This window comes from Cotesia glomerata, linkage group LG4 (assembly GCF_020080835.1).
Source record: "Cotesia glomerata isolate CgM1 linkage group LG4, MPM_Cglom_v2.3, whole genome shotgun sequence".
NCBI lineage: Eukaryota > Metazoa > Arthropoda > Insecta > Hymenoptera > Braconidae > Cotesia > Cotesia glomerata.
Window position 1 is genome coordinate 25,409,987 of NC_058161.1, and position 25,195 is coordinate 25,435,181.

At 33.1% G+C, this 25,195-nt stretch overlaps 2 protein-coding genes across 7 annotated transcripts; one reads left to right on the plus strand and one right to left on the minus strand.

The window, feature by feature from the left end:
- The first annotated feature begins 1,793 nt into the window (after nt 1-1,793).
- LOC123263229 (PAX-interacting protein 1) lies at nt 1,794-18,490 on the plus strand. Of its 6 annotated transcripts, none has more exons than XM_044725830.1 (8): nt 1,794-2,118; nt 7,476-8,414; nt 8,448-8,682; nt 8,842-9,131; nt 9,681-10,730; nt 15,457-16,203; nt 18,016-18,220; nt 18,315-18,490. In XM_044725830.1, exons 1-8 carry the CDS (start codon nt 2,023-2,025, stop codon nt 18,386-18,388), a joined length of 3,636 nt encoding a protein of 1,211 aa, XP_044581765.1. In that variant the 5' UTR covers nt 1,794-2,022; the 3' UTR covers nt 18,389-18,490. The 6 variants fall into 6 exon arrangements, with proteins under 6 accessions (XP_044581765.1, XP_044581763.1, XP_044581760.1 ...); XM_044725828.1 differs by having other exon boundaries at nt 8,448-8,566; nt 8,624-8,682; nt 8,842-10,730; XM_044725825.1 differs by having other exon boundaries at nt 8,842-10,730.
- A 432-nt stretch (nt 18,491-18,922) lies between these two features.
- LOC123263231 lies at nt 18,923-24,570 on the minus strand. The gene is made up of 3 exons (XM_044725833.1): nt 24,222-24,570; nt 20,775-20,846; nt 18,923-20,720 (listed from the first exon to the last, which is right to left on the minus strand). The coding sequence occupies exons 2-3, from the start codon at nt 20,840-20,842 to the stop codon at nt 19,013-19,015; spliced, it is 1,776 nt and encodes a 591-aa protein (XP_044581768.1). The 5' UTR covers nt 20,843-20,846; nt 24,222-24,570; the 3' UTR covers nt 18,923-19,012.
- Between the last annotated feature and the right edge of the window lie 625 nt (nt 24,571-25,195).

Sequence of the window (25,195 nt, forward strand, 5' to 3'; positions counted from 1 at the left end):
CATTCAAAAGTTATGAGAGGTTTACATACTTGCATACACACACACACACACACACACACACACACACACACACACACACACACACACACACACACACACACACACACACACAGACATAGTGACACCCTCGTGGGGATAGTCAGGGAAGCTTCCTGTGACCTTCAAACGTCAAGATCTGATGAAAACTCGATTTTTGAAAAACGGGGTAAAACCAATAACTTCCCGATTTTTGAAAATCTGAGATTTTCTTAACGGGAAAATAAAAAAATAGTTAAATACAAAAATTAATTTGACTCTTGTAAATCAGTTGTTAGTAACCTGTTCGTAATTTGGCAACGCTTTATTTCGGTTGTTTACATTTTTATTTGCACAATATAACCTTAACCATGTTTAACTTTTTGCAGTCAGTGTAAATAAATAAATTAATTAAAAATGTTTAGTCACAAAACCATAACATTCTAATGTCTCATGGCAAGAATGCTAGTATTTTTTAAATATTGTATTTTTCAATTATAAAATATGAAAATTTGTTAACAATAAATTAACTTATAAGTATGTATGAAAAACATAAGCGCGTTAAAGTTTAGTTTGAATTTATTGAATCATCTGAAGCACACGCGCTACACAACGTTGCCAAATGTTCTGACTCCATTTAAATGTAGGTTACTTAAAAATTTTCTGTGATTTTATAATTACAATTTCTCCATAAATTCTACGGCAACCTATATATTTTATTGCTAAAAATGAAACCTGAATATTTCGAAAACCTTATTTTGAGTTTTTTTTTTTACCCCTTCTAATCGGTAGTCAATGCCATAATTCGAGAAAGTTGTTAAGGTCTGACTTTCTCGTAAGACTCGGAAAAAATACTAACATTTTTAGAAATTTTTTTTTTCAAAAATTTGCACGGTGAAGAATAAATTAAACTTCACTAGTAGATACATAAGGACTTTAACTGTTAGATAAAAATTAATTTTAAGCATAATTTAATATTTTTTATTTAACATTGATGGCGAAAGGACCTCCTCAATAATAAATTAGGGCTAAATTAGAATGAATTAGAGAAATTTTTAAATTTTAGTTATTTTCCTGTTTGCATGAAATGCCTCCTTAGTAATTAGTAAATAGTGTTTCCCGTTATATTCATATTATATTAAATTTTATAGAAAAATATTATTTTGTTATTAAATTTTCTAGAATAAAACTATAACTCGTGCAAAAAAAATTCTGATTTAAAATGAATTTAAGATTGAAATGCATATTTTGACACGAATATAAATTAGTTTTTTAATTGTGCATTTTTCATTTATTCAAATTATTAAATTAATTTAATAATTATAAAGCTTCAAATTTTTTTAATAATTTAAATATTCTTAAAACAAATTCTTAAACCTTATGAAAATTTAAATAAATAATAAATTTCTTCATATTAATAATAAATAATAAGTAATAAATTATTCAAAATTTTAAATAAAATTTTCTACTTATTTTTGATTCTCTTTTCCCGCGTAAAAAAATTTTAAACTTTCCCGCTTAAAATAATTTCAAATTTTCCCGCTTAAAATAATTTCAAATTTTCCCGCGCAAAATAATTTCAAATCTCGCGCGTAAAATAATTTCAAATTATCCCGCTGCATTACCACCGAAGATATCTTAACAAAACAGCAATTTACCACAGCCAGATAACTTCTCGACGGTAAATAAGTGGCAAAACTCTCGAAGTTCGATATATCTCGTAACCCGACAATCGAAAGTCTTCTCTGGTGCGCTTATAATCGATTTAAAGGTATACGTTCATGAATTGACACAGGCTAACCTCGAAATCAGTGTAACCCGTCAATCACAACAAAAACCGACGCGGCAACCGAATAAATCCTAGTGACCAGTAATCGTATCCGAGTAATTACAAAAAACTCACCCTCGACGCTAACCTCGGGTCCAACGTGCTTGTTTCCAAAATGTTACATAATAATAATAACTTAAATAACAATAAATAGTGAATGTATCGTTTTTGTTGAAATAATGGGAGATATACGCGCGGGATTAGAGGAATTGAAACTCGACGTCGCTTTGTTTGCCGACGTTAAATTTTATATCACTGGACGTGCTGATCCCAAGGTTTGCAAATCTTTATTATTATTATCTAATTTTACTTATAATTATTGTTTTGTTTGTTTGAAAATTAAGTTTTAATTACTTGTTGATTTTTGTGAACACTTCCCGGTATTGTTATTTTTTTTTATTTTTATTATTATTATTATTGTTGATGTTGTTATTGTCATTGTTGTTAATAATTGTGTAATTTTTTTAAATTGAGAGGTTACAAGTTTTATGTTTTCATAGACCAAATATATTTTGTTTATTTTTATTTTTTATGGTGGAAAATAAAATGGCGCGAATCGCGGGAAATTTAAAATTTAAAATAAATTTTATATTTTTATATATAAATTAACTTAAACTATATTCAATAATTTTAAACAAATAAATTGTGGCAAAAAAAATTGAAATGTAGAAATTTTTAAAGATAATACAATTTTTTAAAAATAATTTTTTCAAACAATTTTTTTTTGTTAAATAAAATTGAAAAATTCAGAAGTAACAGCTAATTTTTATTTTATGAATTTTATAATAAATAAATTATCGCAAACAAATATTGGCATGTAGAAATTTAAAAAAATAAAAAATAAAAATTAATTCATTAATTAATCAAATATTTGTATTTGATAAATTTAAAAATTTTTATAATAAATAAACAGTGGCAAAAAAAATGACGTGTAAATTCAAAAAAATTAATGAAATTTTTTAAAAATTATTTTTTTTTTTACAAATTTGTTTGTTGAAGAAAATTTAAAAATTTTTAAATGACAGATAAATTTAATGTCATTAATAAAAGAAAAGTAATTCTTTTTTTTACATTATTTTCTATGAACTAATTCACGTTAAAAAAAATTTTTAAATTGTCTAGTGACTGCTAACTTAAATTTTATAAATTTAAAAATTGTGAAATTAAAATTTTTTTTAGATAAAGATTTATTATTTTTTTCTTTTCAATTTATTGTTGGAACATTTAGAGAGTTTTTAAGAAAATATTTTTTATTTTGTTTTATTTAATTTTTTTTTGAACAAATTCCAATTATATTGTTTTAAAAATAAAATTTTATAAAATTAACTATTTTTTTGCCAGGAAAATTGTCAGTTTTAAAGAAATTTAATTAGATTATGCAAAAAATTGATTGGTTTTAAAATATCAATAATTTTTAGGAGTAAAATGGTTTATTTTTGTCGAAATTAATCATTTCTGCATAGTCCTATAGTTAGCCGACGTTACTAAATTTTTGTTTTTTTTTTTTTTTTTCATTTATTAAACTAGAACTAAAATATATTTTTATAAAATTGCACTTTTAGTTTTTCAAGTTTTCTTTTAATAAAAATTTATTTTTTATTATTTTGTATCAATTTATTCAATGAAAAAAAATTTTAAACATTTTTAGATCTCGGCTTACTTAATTTTCATTATTTCTGAAAGAAATTAATAATTTATTTTGGATGAAATGATTTATTTTCTCTAATATGAAAAATCTTAAAAATAGTCATAAATTTTTTGAAAAAAAACATTAAATGAATTTTGATTAAAATTTTTAAAAATAATTAACTATTTTATTTATTAAAATAACCTTATTTTAAGAAATTGTTCATTTTATCGAAAATCAATAATTTTTTTAAAGAAAATAATTAATTATAAAAATTGAAAATTTTTTCCATGAAACAATTATCATTTAACTAATTAACTATTTATTCGAATAAAATAAACTAATTTCGTGAAATTAATAATTCTTTTTAATGATATTAAAAATATAAGCAATGATGAAAAATTTACTTCAAAAAAATTATTTATTTGGATAAATTCCGAAAAATGTTTTCAAAAAAATTAACTAATTATAAAAAATTAAATTAATTGGTTCTAGAAAATAGTCTAATTAAAACCAAATGAGTCATTTTTACTGATAATTTATAATTATTTAAAAAAAAAAGTGAATTTTATTAACCGTCTATACTTGAATAATTATTTTTAATAAAATAATTTATTTTTATGAAATTTAATGAATTATTTAAAAAAAATGGTCAATTTTTGTTAAAAAAAATTATTTCTTTCGAAAATATGAAAAATTTATAAGAAACAAATTATTTTCATCAATAAATTAAAGAAAAATATATTTTTACTTAAGGAGGTACTGCGCCAAATAAAGACACCAATAGGTTATGGCTATTGGTTTCTTTCTCACGCACTAGTGCTGCCTCTCTTTAAAGCCTACCGCTAACTTACTTCCACTTACGTAAAATATCTAAAGTAGTCAACTTGAAACATTACTAAAAAAATAAAAGAATACCGCTCGTTTATGTTATTTTTGATAGAAAATACTTGTTATAACTTCGATTAAATATTCTCGGTTTTTTAAAAAAATTCTAAGAAAAGTATGGTTGTTAAGGTAAAGTACCCAATACTTGGATACTTATAAAAATGGGACCAGTACTTGAACAGACTTTTGGAATTGTTGTAATACAAAATCCGTAAATTTATTATGAGTAATATACAAATGTTATAATTATTCAATGATACAATAATTGATTTCTGTAATAAATAACTAGCCCAATAAAATAGTCTTTTCTAAATAATATATATTTTTTGCAAAGACATAAACTATAATTTTTATATTAAATTTTAGCGTCTAACTATACCTCCAAATTTTCAAAGCAGTATCCAGAACTTGAACAAACTGGGGCCGTATAATTTTAACAGCACTCTAACTACTAATAGGTTTATAGACTAGTGATCAGCACGGTGATTTGTATTAATTACTGCAAATTAAATAAGTTTTATAGATTAAAATTAGTGCAGTTAAAAATTATTGAAAATTTTGAATTGAGTTTTTTTTATTTATAATTGAAAATTTACTTTGTCATTCATAAAAAATGTAATTAAAAAATTAAATACAAATATTTATCATTTTTAAATGAACATATTAAATATTGATACTATTATTTTTAATATTAATCAATAATATGTTATAATTCTTTAGATATTTCAATAAAACGTTGAAAATTTTTGGTGTGCCTATTGCCATATATTTTATTAGTTCAACTACTGCTCCCGGAGTGTTCACCTACTGCGACTTGTTAGAATTGATTGTTCAACTACTACTCCTTTAATAGTCTATCTTAAAAACGTTGTCAAAATATAAATATTCAATTATCTTTGTTATTTTGGGCTTCAATCTATCCAAAATTGTTTATATTTTCATGAAAATCACTAATTTGAACTAATAATTACATCTTTATATATTAAAAGTAAGGTCAAATACGTTTTACTTTGGAACTTGTTCAACTACTGGGTTCTTTACCTTATTCAATAAAATGTTCACTCTAATTATGGTCAAGTTAGGGAATACATGTTAGATGAACGATTTTTAATTTCTAATATTTCGAAAATTATCACCGCAAGGACTATTAAAAAAAAATAATTCGTATAAAGGATACTTAGAAGTACGCGTATTCAAAAATTGAAGAATATTGTTGAAGAAAAGTGATTTTGCACAGTTCCTCTGTAACGGGGTGGTTAGCCCTGTCCAATTGGTCACCCCTTTCCTCTTTGAAAAGGGCGCCACTGGGATTTTATACTCGGTGTCCCAGAAACCGGGGAGCATGAGAAGGAAAGATCGGGTCGTGAGAAGTTGAGAAAGGCTGTAAAAGTAATGCTGAGAAACAATTATTAACAATTAACAATTCAATTATTTATTCAATATAAACAATTTAATTCTAACAAAATTTCTTAAAATATTGCCCTTAAAATTAACCTATCAATCACTAAATTGTGAGAACCTCTCACCTACGCAGGCACTTGCCAAAACTTACAACTAAATATCATTAAATTCTTTTAAACATAGATCATTACGCATCTATCTTCTTAATTTCTTAACTCAACATAGACCATTACGCATCTATCTTCTTAATTTCCTAATTCACTTTTAGACCATTACGCATCTATCTTCAATTTTCTAATTCAATCATAGACCATTACGCATCTATCTTTAATTTCCTAATTCAATCATAGACCATTACGCATCTAGATTCTTAATTTCTTAATTTAATCATAGACCATTACGCATCTAGATTCTTAATTTCTTAATTTAATCATAGACCATTACGCATCTAGATTCTTAATTTCTTAAACCCTCGTCCAACTGACGGAATAACAAACAACATATTTTACCCAATAGAAACTTCTTAATTATTCAATTATCTGAACTAATTTCACATAAACAACCTCGTCTACCTGACGGAATACCATATAATACCATAATTACCTAACTTCCATATAAAATCGTCCACCGACGCTAACTTCATTCTATAGAGTTCTCTACTTTATTCATACATCTTAATTACCAATAAAACTGAATCTCAAAACTTCGCATTTTCCAAAATTACCAAAATTACGCCTAACAATTACTTAACACAAAATTCCGACCTTCGATTTTAATTCTTAATCCTCCTTAAATAAATTCTAAGCGATATTTCTTAATTAAATTCTGTCTCGAAAATTCTTAACTAAAATTAATTTATTATAGCCAACAGGCCTATAATAAATTACTAATAAATTCTTTACCAATAAATTAACAATTTATCCATTAAATATAAAAGTTCAGCGACAAAACTAACTACTTGACCTTGACAATAAAAACTAAAGTACGAATTCTTTAATATAAAAATGACCGCTTGAGAAATTAAATTTAATTATTTCAGCCTCTTAATTAAATCAATAATCAAATCTGGTCTACAATAATCGAAAATACCTGGAGACTCAATTATTGTTTTATTCAACGACGACTGATACTCCGATCCAACTTGGCGGGCTTAGCTGCTTGGCGTCTTGTCGTCTTGAACCAGGGTGCGGCAAGGTTGTCCAATTCCAAAAATGCCCTGATAACTTCCTCTGCAGTTGCTCTTTATTCTCGACGTCCAAATTTGCACTCTATTGACTTAAACTGATCTCAACAAGGTCACTGATTCACAAGGACCAAAAGGCCACTGGCTTCCAGAAGGGAAAAAGCCTCGATGTCCCTCCTGTCGGCTCTTTTATAACCCTCCAACTCCGGCTCTCGAACTTCCCTATTGTTATGCCCCGCTTTATTTTACGGGGACAGTAGTGGGGACTTTCGATTAGCACGCCCGGTGACAAGTCGAAACTACTTGTCAAAAATCGAAAGGTAAGGGAAAGCCCTGACCTACCGTGCGTTAATTAAGTGGTCGATAATGACCCTGGGAAGTTCGATTTTCCCTGTCACACCTCCTTAAAAGTAATTTTCAATTAAAAAAAAAAAATTTTTTTTTTTATTATCTATCTATTGATTATTTATAACAACCCACCTAATTATTCAAAAAAGCTATATCAAAAAATTAACCTGCAAGTAATCTTTCAGGTGCTGTCCCTGCTGCACAAAGGGAGCGCCGAGCACTCAAACTATTTCAGTGACTTCGTGACGCACTTAATAGCCGGGGAAGAACCAGCAGAGAGCGAGCTCTTCGAAGCCAAAGACATCTACGAGATCCCAGCGGTAACCCAAGACTGGGTCTTGCAGTCCGCGAAATGCAAGCAACTGCTTCCAACGCATTACTTCTCCGCCCAGGAGAACCAGCTCTTCTCCTCCATCCGGATCAGCACTACCTGCCTGTCTTCCCGGGACATAGAGTCTATCTGGGCGATGGTAACTCTCCAAGGTGGCCACTTTCTCTCCCGACTAGACAGGACCATCACCCACCTCGTAGCTGGCAAAGCATCTGGTTCCAAGTACGAAGCTGCTAACTCAAGAGGGATCAAGATTGTCACCCCCGACTGGGTCACCGAGTGCTGCAGAACTCGAAGCCTGGTTGATGAATCCGAGTACCACCCCCGGCTCTTGGTGTATCCGGCCCCCAGTTCCATCAGTCTGATCACCGGGTTCATTGATCAAGATCAAGAGGATCCAGAAGACAAGGCTCTAGATGACGTTCTGAAGACCAGATTGCCGTGGGAGAATTATGGAATGCCCGTTCAAGTTCAGCAAGTTCTTCAGCAGGTTCAGGTTCAACCCACTTCTCCAGAATCACCGCAGTATCAACGGCCTGTCTCTACTAGTAGCTTGACTTACAATTCACAAAACTGGACCCCTATGAAATCTGTTCAGCCTGTTCCGGAACAAACTGTTCAATTACAAGGGTTTAATCAACATGTTATGGTTCAACAGCAACCTATTCCAGTTGGACATCAACAGATTTCTCAAAATCAAATTAATTTACAATCTGTTAATCAACAGTCGGTAAGTCAACAGTCCTTAAGTCAGCAGTCAATTAATCAACCGCCTATAAGTCAGCAACAACAAGTTAATCAACAACAACAAGTTAACCAACAACAACAACAAGTTAATCAACAACAACAGCAACAACAACAACCAGTTAATCAACAACAACAACATCAACAATTGATCAATCAGCAGTCGATAAGTCAACAGTCTATAAATCAACAGCCGATAAGTCAACAACAACAACAACAACAACCAGTTAATCAACAACAACCACAACAATTGATTAATCAACAAACGATAAACCAACAGTCGATAAGTCAACAACAACAACAACAACAACAACAACATCAACATCAACAACAGCAACAGTCAGTTAATCCACAGCAACAACAACAATTAATAAATCAACAGCAACAATTAATTGACCAACAACAGCAACAACAGTCAATTAACCAACAACCAGTCAATCAACAGCAACAATTGATAAATCAACAACAGCTCCAACAACAACAACAACAACAACAACAACAACAACAACAACAACAACAACAACAACAATTGATAAGTCAACAGTCAATAACCCAGCCACAGCAACAGCAGTCGATAAGTCCGCAACAATCATTAAATCAACAGCAACAGGCAATAATTCAACAGCAACAATCGATAAGCCCTCAACAATCCTTGAATCAGCAACAAACGATCATCCAGCAAACAATAACCCAACAACAATCTATAAGTCCTCAACAGCAAACAATGATCCAACAGTCAGTCGCCCAACAACAGCAACAGCAACAACAACAACAACCGATTAATCAACAACAGCAAATGGGACCACCGCAGGTCAACATTCAGCATATCCAGCAGCAGATGATCCAGCAACCAATCCATCAACCATTGCAACAGCAGCAACTAACCCCAGAACAGCGTCAACAGTTCTTACTGATCCAGCAGCAGCAGCAGCAACAGCAACAAAAGATCCAGCAGATATCCCAGCACCTTCAGCAGTCAGCTCCGCAGACCCAATTTATTGTTCGGGAAGCTCCAATACAAGGCCAGCCGCAGAACCAGAGTTTTGTTGTCAATAGAGAAGCTTGGCAGCAGCAGCAGCAGCAGCAGCAACAACAGCAGCAGCAGCAGCAACAGCAGCAGCAGCAGCAGTACCACCTTCAGCTCCAAAGGCAGCAACTAGGCCAGCAGAGACCAGCAGGTTGGGTCCAGCCCCAGCAGCACCTAAGGCAGTTGATCCACTTGGATGCCCAGACGCACCAGAAGCTCCAACAGATGGACCCGCAGCAGAGAGCTCAGGTGATTCAGAAGATCCAGAAGTCCAGAAACTTCATCCTCCAGCAGCAGCAGCAGATGAATCGGCAAGCACACCCAGCGATCATCAGGACGTCCCAGCCGGTCCAGTGGGTCCAGCGTGGGCAGATCGTCAACCAGAAGCCGATGCCAGTTCAGCCGCCAGCTCTAGCTCCGATAAACTCAAACCAGGTGATCCAGGTCCAAGCCCAGACTCCACCAGCACAGAACTTCCAGGGACAATTGACCCCCCAGCAGATGGCCCACTTGCAGATGCAGAAGCAGCAGATGGCCAGGCTGCAGCAGATACATCTCCAACAGCAGCAGCAGCAGCAGCAGCAACAGCAACAACAGCAACAGCAGCAGCAGCAACAGGAGATTCCGCTGGCGGCTCCAGCAGCTCAGATGCCAGCCGAGCAACTGGTGGTCAACGCAAAGACCAAGACTGCCTTGGCCAACATGCTGACCAATAGACTTCATGGTGGAGCTGCTGAAGGAAGTGCTGCTGGACAACTCAGGCTAATGACTGCCCAACATCGGGCGCCACCTCCTCCGTCCCAGGACCCGGCTCTGCTGGCTGCCTACCAGAGGAGGACTCTAGGGAACATCACCAACGGAGCTGCTGCAGGGATCAAGATGTACACTCAGCAGGTCCAGCAACCCAAGGCCCAGTTCTACGGACACAATCCTAATCTAAAGCTTCCGCCGGATCTCTGTCTTCTGGGGTGCATTTTTGTGATAGTGGAGTATGATACCCAGTTTCCTGCTTCGGAAGTCGCTAATTGGAAGCAAGTCATCGAGCGCCACGGTGGAGAAGTTGAACCAGAGTACTGCGTACGTGCGACACATGTTCTTGCAATTACTCAGAAGCATCCTACTGTGGTTCAAGCGCTAAGGGATGGAAAGCGATGTGTCAATGCTCATTGGCTGTCTGATGTCGTTTCCAAGCAGCATGTGCTGCCCCCTTGGCATGCCATTCATTTTCCGGTGCCCTATGAGATTGGGGAGAAACCGCTTAGTCAGCATAATGTGTCGTTTTCCGGATTTGAGGGGGAGGAACGCGCCAAGGTCAAGGCTATGTTGGAGCTTTTACAGGTTAGTGTAAACAAAGTGTAAAAATTGTATTTTTAGCCTATATGATGATATGTGATTGGCCTTTGTTAGATATGAATATTTTTGCCATAACGGATAATATATCATCATATAGGAACACATCGGATCACATATTGACTTATAGAAACGAAGAGCCACATTTTTTCATATAGGAACCATATATGATCATACAGAAACCATATACAACCATATGAGAATCATATTATCGTATAGGGGCCATATATTGTCATATAGGAATCATATATTTTCATATGAGTATAAAAAACCACATATTGTCTTATAAAACCATTTAGAACAACGTAGATTCGTATAGAATCATATAGAACCATATATTATCGTATACAATCATATAGAACCACATACTGCCATATACAAATATTTAGAACTACGTTATGTCTTATAGACCCATATACTGTCACATAGAAACATATAGAACAACTTTTTTCATGTAGAAGCCATATAGTTACGCATATAATCCCTACATTATCTAGAGGAACCATATATCGTCATGGAAGAACTTTTTTCATTATATCGGAGCCATATTTCGTCATATCGGAATATACAGAACAATAACTTCATATAAAAATATATTTTGTCGAACAAAAGCCATCGATTGTTATACAGAAACGATAAATTGATGGAGCTGAAGTTCCGAACGTTCGTGAAACGAAATCGTTTTTCATTCATAATTTCCACGATATTAAAAAGATCACGCCAAATATTTCTAAAAAACATTCTTTTGGGGTCTCAAAGGTATCCAAAAAATTTGAATCCTCTCCGACTTCCGGAACATCCCCTAATGACTACCCTTAACTATAAAAAATTCATAATTTCGTGTCTAATAAAAAGATCACGCCAATTCTCGCTAAGAATTTTTGTTTTGGGGTCCTACAACTATTAAAAATGTTTGAACCCTCTCGGACTTCCGGAACATCCCCTAAAGCACACCCTTAACTTTAAAAAATTCATTACTGCGTGACTATAAAAAAGATCACGCCAATTTTCGCTTAAAATCTTTATTTTGGGTATCCAAAGGTATAAAAAAAATTGGAACATTTTCCGACTTCCAGAACACCTCCTTATGCCCTTCTAAATACTCCCCTTAACGGTAAAAAATTCATTAATTCGTGTCTAATAAAAAGATCACGCTAATTCTCGCTGAGAATTTTTATTTTGGGGTCCTACAACTATTAAAAAAATTTGAACCCTCTCGGACTCCCGGAACACCCCCCAATGGCCACCCTTAACCTTAAAAAATTCATAATTTCGTGTCTAATAAAAAGATCACGCTAATTCTTGCTGAAAATCTTTATTTAGGGTACTAGAAGGTATAAAAAAAATTGGAACACTTTCCGACTTCCGGAACACCCTCTTATGCCCTTCTAAATAGCCCCCTTAAAGGTACAAAATTCATTAATTCGTGTCTATTAAAAAGATCACGCCAAATCTCGCTGAGAATTTTTGTTTTGGGTACTAGAAGGTTTAAAAAAAATTGGAACACTTTCCGACTTCCGGAACACCCCCTTATGCCCTTCTAAATACCCCCCTTAACGGTAAAAAATTCATTAATTCGTGTCTATTAAAAAGATCACGCCAATTCTCGCTGAGAATTTTTGTTTTGGGGTCCTACAACTATTAAAAAAGTTTGAACCCTCTCGGACTTCCGGAACACCCCCTAAAGCCCACCCTTAACTTTAAAAAATTCATTACTTCGTGTCTATTAAAAAGATCACGCCAATTCTCGCTGAGAATTTTTGTTTTGGGGTCCTACAACTATTAAAAAAGTTTGAACCCTCTCGGACTTCCGGAACACCTCCTAAAGCACACCCTTAACTTTAAAAAATTCATTACTACGTGACAATTAAAAATATCACGCCAATTTTCGCTTAAAATCTTTATTTTGGGTACCCAAAGGTATAAAAAAATTGTAACACTTCCCATTGGGGGGGCATAAGAGGGTGTTCCAGAAGTCGGAAAGTGTTCCAATTTTTTTTATACCTTCTAGTACCCTAAATAATGATTTTCAGTAAGAATTAGCGTGATTTTTTTATTAGCTACGAAATTATGAATTTTTTAAGGTTAAGGGTGGCCAATGGGGAGTGTTCCGGAAGTCCGAGAGGGTTCAAATTTTTGTAATAGATGTAGGACCCCAAAACAAAAATTCTCAGCGAGAATTGGCGTGATCTTTTTAATAGACACGAAGTAATGAATTTTTTACCGTTAAGGGTTGCCATTGGGGGGTGTTCCGCAAGTCCGAAAGGGTTCAAATTTTTATAATAGTTGAAGGACCTAAAAAAAAAATTCTCAGCAAGAATTAGCGTGATCTTTTTATTAGACACGAAATTATGAATTTTTTAAGGTTAAGGGTTGCCATTGGGGGGTGTTCCGGAAGTCCGAAAGGGTTCAAATTTTTTTAATAGTTAAAGGACCCCAAAACAAAAATTCTCAGCGAGAATTGGCGTGATCTTTTTATTAGACACGCAATTATGAATTTTTTAAGGTTATGGGTTGCCATTGGGGGGTGTTCCGCAAGTCCGAAAGGGTTCAAATTTTTTTAATAGTTGAAGGACCCAAAAAAAAGATTCTCAGCGAGAATTGGCGTGATCTTTTTATTAGACACGAAATGATGAATTTTTTAAGGTTAAGGGTTGCCATTGGGGGGTGTTCCGCAAGTCCGAAAGGGTTCAAATTTTTATAATAGTTGAAGGACCTAAAAAAAAAATTCTCAGCAAGAATTGGCGTGATCTTTTTATTAGACACGAAATAATAAATTTTTTAGTGATATGGGCTGTCATTGGGGGGGGGGGGTATAAGGGGGTGTTCCGAAAGTCGGAAAGTGTTCCAATTTTTTTTATACCTTCTAGTACCCTAAATAAAGATTTTCAGCAAGAATTAGCGTGATCTTTTTATTAGACACGGAGTAATGAATTTTTTAAAGTTAAGGGTAGGCTTTAGGGAGTGTTCCGGAAGTCCGAGAGGGTTCAAATTTTTTTAATAGTTGTAGGACCCCAAAATAAAAATTCTCAGCGAGAATTGGCGTGATCTGTTTAATAGACGCGAATTAATGAATTTTTTACTGTTAAGGAGGGTATTCAGAAGGGCATAAGAGGGTGTTCCGGAAGTCGGAAAGTGTCCCAATTTTTTTTATACTTTTGAGTACCTAAAACAAAGATTTTCAGCAAAAATTGGTGTGATCTTTTTAATAGACACGGAGTAATGAATTTTTTAAAGTTAAGGGTGGCCATTGGGGGTTGTTCCGGAAGTCTGAGAGGGTTCAAATTTTTTTAATAGTTGTAAGACCTCAAAATGAAAATTTTCAGCGAGAATTGGCGCGATCTTTTCAATAGTCACGGAATTATGAATTTTTCAAAGTTAAGGGTAGTCATTAGGGGATGTTCCGGAAGTCGGAGAGGATTAAAATTTTTTTTATACCTTCGAGACCCCAAAAGAACGTTTTTCAGAAATATTTGGCTTGATCTCTTTAATATCGTGGAAATTATGAATGAAAAACGATTTTGTTTCACGAACGTTCGGAACTTCAGCTCCATATAAATTGTCGTAATAGGATCATATATTATTGTATAAAAACTATATAGAAGCAATAGATTGCCATACAAGAATCATATATTGACATATTTTATCGTTCAGAAGCAATATATTGTCGTATAGGAACCATATGTTGTCATATAAAAACAATTAGAACATAGTATTTTATAGAACCATATATTGTCTTATAGGAACGTATAGTATCACATATTTTCATATAGGAACTATACAATTTCGCATATAATCTCTATATTACCTACAGGAACCATGTATCGTCATATAAGAACCTTATTTTATTGCATAGGAGCTATATATCATCATATCGAAACATAGAACCGTAAGGTCGTATAAAAACATATTTTTTCAAAAAAAGCCATTGATTACAATATAGAAGCAATAAATTGTAGTAATAGCATCATATATTGCTATATAAGAACCATATACTTACATTCAGAAGAATTTACTGTCATATAGAACCATATCCTGTCATATTATAACATTTACTATGTGATGAAATCTTATATTGTTATGTGGAATCATAAATTTTCTCATGAAACCATATACCATCACACATACGTCATATACTACCAAATAGAGGTCACATATCGTCATATAGGGTCATATATTATCATTTAGGACCTTATATGATTTTATAGATGCATATATTGTCATATAGAACCATACATTGTCTTATACAACCATATGTTTTTACACCGGAGTCATATATTATCTTATAAAACCATATATTATCTTATAAAACTAGATACTGTTTTATAGGAGCATATATGGCAATATCCGACCCTATATTGTCATATAAACCATATAATGTCCCATGTGAGTCATATACCGTCATATAGAACCATATATTATTTTATAAGACCATAAATTGCCATATAGAACAACAAATTGTCTTATAGAACCATATGCTGTCATATAGGACGATATATGAGTCATATAAGACCACATATTATCATTTTGGATCAGATATGGACATATGTGATCACTAGGATCAGGAAGTTAGCGTTTTTTTTCATTTAAATTCGAGGTTAAACATATAAATGCACATTTAAACAACTGCGAAAGTCCTGGCCCTATTGATCATATACAAAATAGTTATAGCATATCCTAAATTTGAAAATAATTTTTCATTGTTTCATTCCAGGTCCAGTATACAAAATACTTTTCTCGGCACAACACTATCCTGATCTGCCGAAAGCCAGAGGGACCTAAATACAAAAAAGCTAAAGAATGGGCGATACCTTGCGTAAACGTCCAGTGGCTGATAGATGTCGTCTGCGGGCAGGCTGCCCACCATCAACTGGAACAGCCCAAGTACCAGCAGTTCAACGCGACTCATCCTTTCAGATTAGACTACTCACTGGTTCCCCATCTTATGACCGCCTGGAAAATGCCGATCAACATCACCCAGGAGTCTTACGACAAGGTGAAAGCAGTGGGTCAGGGACCTAACGCGAGGCGGAACAAGAAGCCCAGGTTGGATCTGACTCTGAGCAAGGACCCACAGTTACTAGGACTAGAAGATGCGATTGTGGTGACCAATCCAAATGCACCAATTCCTGGGTCAGAAATGCAGCCCAAGATCCTGTTCAGTGGAACCAACCCCCGGAAACACGCCAAGAGGATCCGGGAGCTGGGTGGTACATTAGCAGCCAGTTGGAGAGATGCTACTCACTTGGTGATGAATGCCCCTTACCGGACGGTTAAGTTTCTCTGCTGCTTAAGCAGGTGCAAGTTTATTGTCAGTATCCAGTGGCTGATGGAGTGCTTTGCCAGGAATACTTTTGTTGACGAAGCAGGTTATGGGCTTGACAATGAAGACTTCGAAAGGAGTTTTAATTGCAATATTCAGAAGGCACTCGCTAGTCCTAATAAAGGAGAAGTACTTAAGGTAGGGTAGAAAATTTTTATTATAAAATTCTGTTGCATATGAACCTATATGGATCATATATGTAAATATATGACTCATATCATGTTTGATTGTTTATATTCACATATGAGTTATATATGTTCCTGGGAATTACATATGTGTCATATATGTTTCTGTGAGTCACATATGTTCCTATGAATCGTATATGAGCATATAAATCACACATGTTCCTATGAATCATATATGACCACATAAGTCAGATATGTTCCTATGAATCACATATGACCATATAAGTCGCATATGAACATATAAGCCACATATGTTTTTATGAATGAAGTATGTTCCTATCAATCACATATGTTCCTATGAATCCCATATGTTCCTATGAATCATATTCGTTCCTATGAATCGAATATGACCATACAATGCACATATGAATGAGATAGGTTCCTATGAATCACATACGTTCCTATAAATCCCATTTGATTATATGTCACATATAAGCATATGAGTCACATATGTTCCTATGAATCCTATATGTTCCTATGAATCAGATTTTATCATATAGGTCACATATGTTCCTATGAATCATATACGACCATATAATTCACATATGAACATATGAACCACATATGCTCCTATAAATAAGTTCCTAACAACCACATATGTTCCTATGAATAAGTTCCTAACAATCACATATGTTCCTATGAATCCCATATGTTCCTATAAATCACATATGTACCTATAAATCGGATATGACCATATAATTCACATATTTTCCTATAAATTAAATATGTTCCTTTAAATGACATATGTTACTATGAATCACACATGATTATATGTCACATATGAACATTTGAGCCACATATGTTTCTATGAATCCCATATGTTCCTATAAATCACATACGTTCTTATGAATCCCATATGTTTCTATGAATCACGTACGTTCCTATGAATCAGATATTACAATATAGGTCACATATGTTCCTATGAATTATGTATGTTCTTAGGAATACCATATGTTCCTATGAATTACATAAATTCCTATGAATCAGATACGACCCTATAATTCACATATGTTCCTATAAATCGGATATGACCATATAATTCACATATTTTCCTATAAATTAAATATGTTTCTTTAAATAACATATGTTTCTATGAATCACATATGATTATATGTCACATATGAACATTTGAGCCGCATATGAACATTTGAGCCGCATATGTTCCTATGAATAAAATACGTTCCTATGAATCCCACATGTTTCTATAAATCTTATACGTTCCTATGAATCAGATATTATAATATAGGTCACATACATTCCTATGAATCAGATACGACCCCATAATTCACATATGTTCCCATGAATGACATGTTCCTATGAATCACACATGATTATATATCACATATGATTATTGATTATATAAGCCACATATGCTCCTATGAATCACATATGACCATATGTCACATATGTTCCTATGAATCATATATGATCCTATGAATTAAATATGAACATATGAGTCACATATGACCATGTAGGTCACATATGAATATATGAGTCACATATGATCATATTGGCCACATATGTTCCTAAAAACCATATATGATCATATAAGTCACATACAAACATATAAATCACATATGACCTCATGAATCACATCTAAGATTTGTATTAAAAATAAGCATATGAATCACATATGACCATACGAGTCACATATGATCATATGAGCCACATATATGTGAAACATTTTCTTGATAACTAGATCATAAAACTTTAAAATAAATTGTAAAAAATAAATAAAATAATTATTGTATTATTCATGTTTCAGGGTAAAATTTTCTATGTGACTCCAAGTGTTGTACCAGCACCATCAGCATTTGCAGAAATAATCGAAAGCGCAGGTGGAACGTTTGAAAAAACGCGACGCTCTCTAGCGCAAATTCAAGAAATAAACGCCACTAAAATTAACTACATTATTATCACGCAGGCTAATGACCTCCATTTACTTAGTGATGTTCTTCGTGCTAATATCGGTAAGCAAAAAATACAAAATTAAATTTAAAAAAAATAATAAGCTAACCATAATTGACTACGATAAATATTAATTTGTTTTTTTTTTAATTCCAGCCGTGTACAGTGCAGAAGTCGTTCTAGGTTCTGTATGTCGTCAATCTTTCCAACTGGAGACATCACAAACCTGAGCTGAAAAGCTCTTGATAGAATAAGAAAAATAATATAAGTAACAAAAAAAAAAGCAAACTCGAAGTTTTAAAGTCGGTATGTAGAAAATCAACATGTCTTTTCCAGAGATATTTTTAAATAATACAAAATGAAAATTTATATATAAATAAATGAATAAATATATATTGAATAATTATATATTAATATAAGGGGACAATAAAAAAACTACTTTTATCATATTTTATTATTTTTTCCTGTCCATAAGCCTGAAAAAAGTGTGAAGGAAAAACATCCTCTCCTAAATCAATTTTAAAAAAATTACTGCGCATTAGCAATAAAAAACATTTTTTACTGCGCATGCGCAAAAAAAACGTTTTTTTACTGCGAAATAAAAAAAAACATTCTTTTATTGCAAATGCGCAAAAAAAAAAAATTTTACTGCGCACACGTAAAAAATACGTTTTTTTACTGCGCAATAAAAAACATTTTTTTATTGCAAATGCGCAAAAAAAAATTTTTACTGCGCATGCGCAAAAAAAAACAATTTTCCCAAATTTCCTTTATTCATCTTATAAAGTACAGAAAATTTCTTAGATTTTTCGCTCCCACACTTTTTTGGGCCCAAAAAATCAATAAGGCCCAAATCAGATCTCACTGCTCTCCGTAGACTCTTCAATCTCCGACTCACCACTCTCGCCCTCTATCTCATTTATCTGCCTCTCGACCTCCTCCAAGCTTTGATCAGTCTTGCTAATCACCTCAGCAATCATCTTGGGGTCTATAGACCTCCGTGCGTCCCCAATAGGGCCCATTTTCCCGGCATTGTCCATCAAGACCTTAACAATAATGGGCCTGTCACATAAATTGCACAAACAATTCTTACACCCCTTGCCCTTCTTTCCTAGATCTTGGGCCTGATCTTGTGCCCCCTCCATTGGGCCAGTCACGATCCCTGGGACTGGCCTTGTCCTGCCCTGCCAGTAGTTCTGACCCATATATAGAGGCGTACCTGGCGGATACTTCACCGAGTACTGGTTGTAGACGATCCAAGGAACTGAGCCAGTAGAAATTGGGCCTGGCATGGGACTAGCGGGTGCCATCGGGGCCTGTATTTCAGAAAGCTTCTTGTGGACCCAATTCATATTCTGCGGAGTCTTCTTCCAGAACCTAGCAATCATCGGGTTCTCCTTCAGCGACTCCTTGACCGGCAGAGTTTTTCTGTACCCGAAATTATTATCGATCATAGTGGGCCTTATCGGGGGCTGATGCCGATTTTCCGCTGGCTTCCAGAAGCATTCAGGCCGCCAGCTGTTCTTATCGCACTTGGGTGGGGCTTGCCAGTGTCGAGGCTGTCCTGGGTTCCTATTGGGCCCAATTTGATCTGAGGTGAAGGGACTGCGCCTCATTGGGACCACAAAATTGGGCCTTATGGCCTTGGTGGTTCTTGTTGGCTCAAAGGAACCTTGAGTCGATCTTACGGGCCCAAAATTTTTGTAAGTCCCAAAATTTCCATAAGTCCCAATATTTTGTGGCTTATAGACTTCTGGCCGTTGTTGCACTGGAGGAAAATAATGCCCAGGGTTGCTTTGAGGTACATAAGGACCCAAATTGTCTTGAGGTACATAAGGCCCAAAATTATTTGGGGGCCCATTTTTCTGGTAGAAAAATTGAGGATTCGGGTACCAAGTGAATGCGTGCAAAGGGTAGTTCACCGGCAGGACGTAAATAATGGGCCTGTTGCAGGGTGGGGGAGAAGTGGGCCTTACTTCGATGAACTGTCGTCTAGAATTTTTCGCCCGCTCTGTGGTTTCTTCGCAAGAATTTTCATTGAGAGGCACAGCGTCATTCAGGGCCCGACTGCCGTTCCCCATTTTGGGCCCCGGGGCCTCGGGGGTCGTGGTGGGGGGAACCTCAGTGGTGGGATCGATGCGAGTCTGAGCAGGGATTTTTTTCAGACAAATTATGTACTTGGTGCCCATGTCCAGAGCCAGGTAGACCATGTACCCATCAGAGACGCTGGTGAGGAACTTCTGCCAGTCTTCGGTGTGGTTCAGGGTCGTATTAAGGGCCCGGTACAGGCAAATGACGTCATCTTGGGGCCCGTTGTCCATCAGGTCCTTCCAGCCTTCGAATTCAATTCGCGTTGCGTTGTCGGTGGTTAGTAACTCCTGGAGTTTTGAAGCTGCGGATTTTGTTTCTAGACCCGCCGGGCAGGATTTGTCAAGGATTGAAATTAAGAGTTCTGAAGTTCTTAAGGGAAATTTCTGGCGCTGGGTTAATGAAGTCAACCAGCTGACACCTATCGGCTCTTTTAGGAAGACCATTATTTTCTGCTGCGCTTCTTTGATGATGCTGGAAAAATTGGAAGTTAGTTTGAGAGCTTGTTAAGGAGAATTTGGGACTTACTTTTCAGTAGATTGTTGGTCAGCGGTTGTGGAAAGAAGAATACTGAAGATTATGCATGACCAGATCATTTTGCTGAAATTAGAAATCACTGTTAAAAATTTTTGTAAAATTACAATCATATTACAAAACAAATAAGTAAAATTACAAATCAGTGTATAGCAATGCGAAATAAAATACAATTCATGTAATTTTCCAACACCTGTCAGGAAATCTACTAAGATGTACTGTAATTTTGCAAACATTATTTGTGATCTGATTCTGCATAATTGTATGTAAAATCACAAAAAAATATTGTAATTTATATTACAATAATCTCAAAAAATTTAAAAAGCTTTTTTTTATTTTTTACAATTTTCATTGTAAAATTACCCAGTGCAATGTAATGTTACCAGACAATTTTAATTATATTACACGAATTGTAATTCTACTTCAATGTTTTCCAATTTTAAAAACAATACTTTTCAGTTTTACAAAAATGAGACTGATGTATCAAAAAATAACAATGTCCTTCATATTTATTTTTACTAATTTTTAGTCTAAGTTTACTTGTAATAATAAATTCAAGGCATCATTTATCTTTTATAAATTTTAATATTACACTCAAACGTTCATTTCGAAATCAATATATTTTAATGAGTATATGTTAGACTTTAATTTTTATAATATTCAATGAATTATAAATAATGTAAAAGTTAGTTATTTTCCATCAATAAACAGCATCAAATAACACAAATAATTTAAATAATAAATAATAAGCCGTAAAGCTCAATCACCACGTAGGATTAGCTTAGAAGAATAATAAGAATAATAATAAGAATTTTTCTTTTTTTATTATTTCAATTCAAATAAAATTCAAGGAAAGTATTGTAATTTTACAAACTTAGCTAATCTAAAAGTATTTGTAAAATTACAAAATCGTTTCGTAAAATTAGTAACCTCACAGAGCTATATATATGTTTTGTAATATTACTATACTCGATTGTAATTTTAAATAAATGTTTTGCCTATTAGCTTCCAATACATTTCTTATAGAATTACAATAGAAATTTTTATCAATGGCTGTTAGAAAGATGAATGATCGCTAAAATTATCAAAAATTTTTGTAAATCGATTAATTGCTATTTTTACATAAAAAAGTGGATTTTATGATTTTTGTGGATTTTTAAAGTTCTTATGGAGGGGCAAACACGATAACTTTTAAAAAAGTCAATTTTTCAACACAATTTATTTTTTAATCTTCTCATCTGCCTTCTGGAAAGTCGCGGATTGAAAATTGCAGCTTAATATTGTTTTGTTTAATTATAATTAATTTTTTTCGGCTGGCAGTTGGAGAAAATTTTCTATCTTTAGAGCAGCCATATAGAAAAATTTATTTGTAAATACAGCTTGGAGACAGCTGATACTATACTCAATGGTTTCGCTGGCCGACCGCCGGTAATACAGTCTTTAATTGGTTCTTTTTTATGATTCACTTATCGAAATGAAAGAGGGCGTTCAATTCGTATGAAAAAAATACTATCCGCGGGAAAATTCAAACGAGCTTTAAAATAGAATTGTAAATTAAATTAATTTCTTGTAATTTATTTGTAATTAACTTATTAAAATTATTTTTTTAATTTATTTTGTAGTGTAGAGTAGATAATTATTTTTTCTATCGACGTGTTAGTAGAAAAATGATCGCTAAGCTGAACGATATTTTTTTTTAATAGATTTAGTGGTACTTCTACATAAAAAAGTGGTTTTAATGGCTTGTGTGGATTTTTAAAATTTTTATAAAGGGGCAAATACGATAACTTTTGAAAAAATCAATTTTTTAACTTAATTTATTTTTTCATCTCCTCATCTGCCTTATAGGAAGTCGCGGATTAAAAATTGCAGCTTAATATTGTTTTGTTTAATCATAATTAATTTTTTTCGGCTGGCGGAGAAATTATCTGTCCTTTGAGCAGCCATATAGAAAAATTTATCCACAGATTTGGTAGAATCTGGCGCCAAGTTCCGTTCAAATCTTCTGTAAACGGAGCGCCAGACTACCGACTATGTTTACTGTAAGCAGAACGGTATTTTGAGGTTGCAAAATTTTATTTAATTCTACGGTACTTTTTTTTCCTAAATTGTATATTATAACAGTAATTCATACTTTATTTGACTGTTATTAATTAATTATATTCACTTATAACAATTAATCTACTTAAAATTATTAAATTTAATCAGCACAAACTATAGCAACGCAAAAATTTCGATCCTGACTTTTTTTTGATGAGCAAAATGATCTGCCACAGACTAAATAATTCGAGAATGCATAGTAATCCTTCATTAGATGGGAAACTATAGTTAAAAAAAGATATTTCACAGCTTGTATCTACACCCGCCAGGGTGCACTGGAATTATTTTTACATAAACTGTAGTTTCAAGGGGATAGTTTCCTATAAAAAATGCAACCAACGCGAGATTTAAGTTGGTACCAATTGTAAATTTTTATTATAATTACAAAAAATACTAAAATCCGAACAAAAACAGTTTCACTGTAAAAAAATCGCACCAAGTCCACGTTCATAAGACTATTAAGAAAAAAAAATTTGTTTTTTTCTTTGCAAAAATATATAAAATAAAAAAATAAAAAAATCCAAGTAACTTTTATGATTGTTTATGATTTTTGGAAATTAAAAAAAGTTTTGTTATAAATTTAAAAATTAAGAAAAAAATTTTGGAACGTACTTGGTGTGCGTCATTGTGTATTTCAATTTTTTGCAGTCCTAATAAATAGATTTTACGAATTGCATTAAAAGTAAAATATTCTGCAACCGCGCACACTAAATACGTTCCAAATTTTTTTCTTAATTTTCAAATTTGTAAAAAAATTTTTTTTAATTTCCGAAAATCATAAACAATCATATCGTTTACTTGGATTTTTTAATTTTTTTATTTCATATATTTTTGTAAAGAAAAAAACAAATTTTTTTTTCTTAATAGTCTTATGAACGTGGACTTAGCGCAATTTTTTTACAGTGAAACTGTTTTTGTTCGGATTTGTAAATACAGCTTGAAGACAGCTGATACTATACCCGATTGTTTTGCTGGCCGACCGCCGGTAATACAGTCTTTAATTGGTTCTTTTTTATGATTCACTTATAGGAACGAAAGAGGGCGTTCAATTCGTATGAAAAAAATACTATTCGCGGGAAAATTTAAACGAGCTTTAAAATAGAATTGTAAATTAAATTAATTTCTTGTAATTTATTGGTAATTAACTTATTAAAATTATTTTTCTAATATATTCTTGTAGTGTTCAGTAGATAATTATTTTTTTATCGACGTTTTCTAAAATTATTAAAAAATTAAAAGTAGCAATGAAGGGATTAGTAAAAACTTTACTTATGAGATAAGCGCTCAATGGATGCAAATTTGGCAAGCAAATATTATTATTATTATCACTATATTACTTACACAAAATCTGAAAAGTAAGATTAAAAAAATAAACAAATTCCCTGGCAGCACAAACTGACAAACTGATTTTTCTCGAATCAAGGACGAACTGACATATTGAAATGACACATACACACCCACACTGCCAACCGAATTATTTATAAAATCTCCTGTGTAAGTATAAACTGCGCGTATAAAGTTATCTAAACTCGAGTTTACACTTCTCAACTGTAAGCAAACCGTTAATCATTAATTATTGTTGTTCTGTTTGAAGAAAGTTTTAATTGAACTTTCGTTACGGGCAATCAAACCTATGACATTTATGTCCCAAGATAATAAATGACCCCAACTTCCCGTTGATAACTTCTGATCGAAAATATTAATGTTATTGTTCAACAAGAAATTCATTTCAGGCGTAGGTAAAAATCTTAATAAATTTATTAAGGAGATCCACGTGAAGTAGTTTCACTGTGAAAAACCGCGCCAAGTCCACGTTCATAAGACTTCGAAAAAAAATAATCATTTTTTACAAAAAAATATGAAATCAAAAAAACTCTAAGTACTGTTTATAACTTTATTGAAAATATGAAAAAAAAGTTAGTAGCAAGTTTAAAACTTAATGAAAATCTTTTTTAACGTACTTGGCGTGCGTCATTGAGTACCCCAAAGTTTTAGAACTTAAGACATTAACGTTTTCTATATGTTTGTGCACATAAAATTAAATATCGCTTACAAAAAAATTTGGGGTACTCAATGACGTACGCCAAGTACGTTAAAAAAGATTTTCATTAAGTTTTAAACTTGCAACTAACTTTTTTTTTCATATTTTTAATAAAGTTATAAACAGTAAGGTAAAAGCCCCAATATATGATCATGTACCAGTATATGATCACTCCATGTATTTGTATCAACAGACTTGATAGAGTCTGGCGCCAAGTTCCGTTCTTAAGCCAGACTATCGAGTGTGTATATACCGTAAGCAGAACGGTTTTTTG

Excerpts from the sequence above, each read along its gene's own strand:
- LOC123263229 (XM_044725825.1), top strand. The coding sequence starts at position 2,023 with ATGGGAGATATACGCGCGGGATTAGAGGAATTGAAACTCGACGTCGCT. Across the intron at positions 2,119-7,475 it reads CTGGACGTGCTGATCCCAAG|GTGCTGTCCCTGCTGCACAA; the intron begins GTTTGCAAATCT and ends GTAATCTTTCAG. Across the intron at positions 8,415-8,447 it reads CTATAAGTCAGCAACAACAA|CAACAAGTTAATCAACAACA; the intron begins GTTAATCAACAA and ends AACCAACAACAA.
- LOC123263231 (XM_044725833.1), bottom strand. The coding sequence starts at position 20,842 with ATGATCTGGTCATGCATAATCTTCAGTATTCTTCTTTCCACAACCGCT. Across the intron at positions 20,721-20,774 it reads GACCAACAATCTACTGAAAA|CATCATCAAAGAAGCGCAGC; the intron begins GTAAGTCCCAAA and ends CAATTTTTCCAG.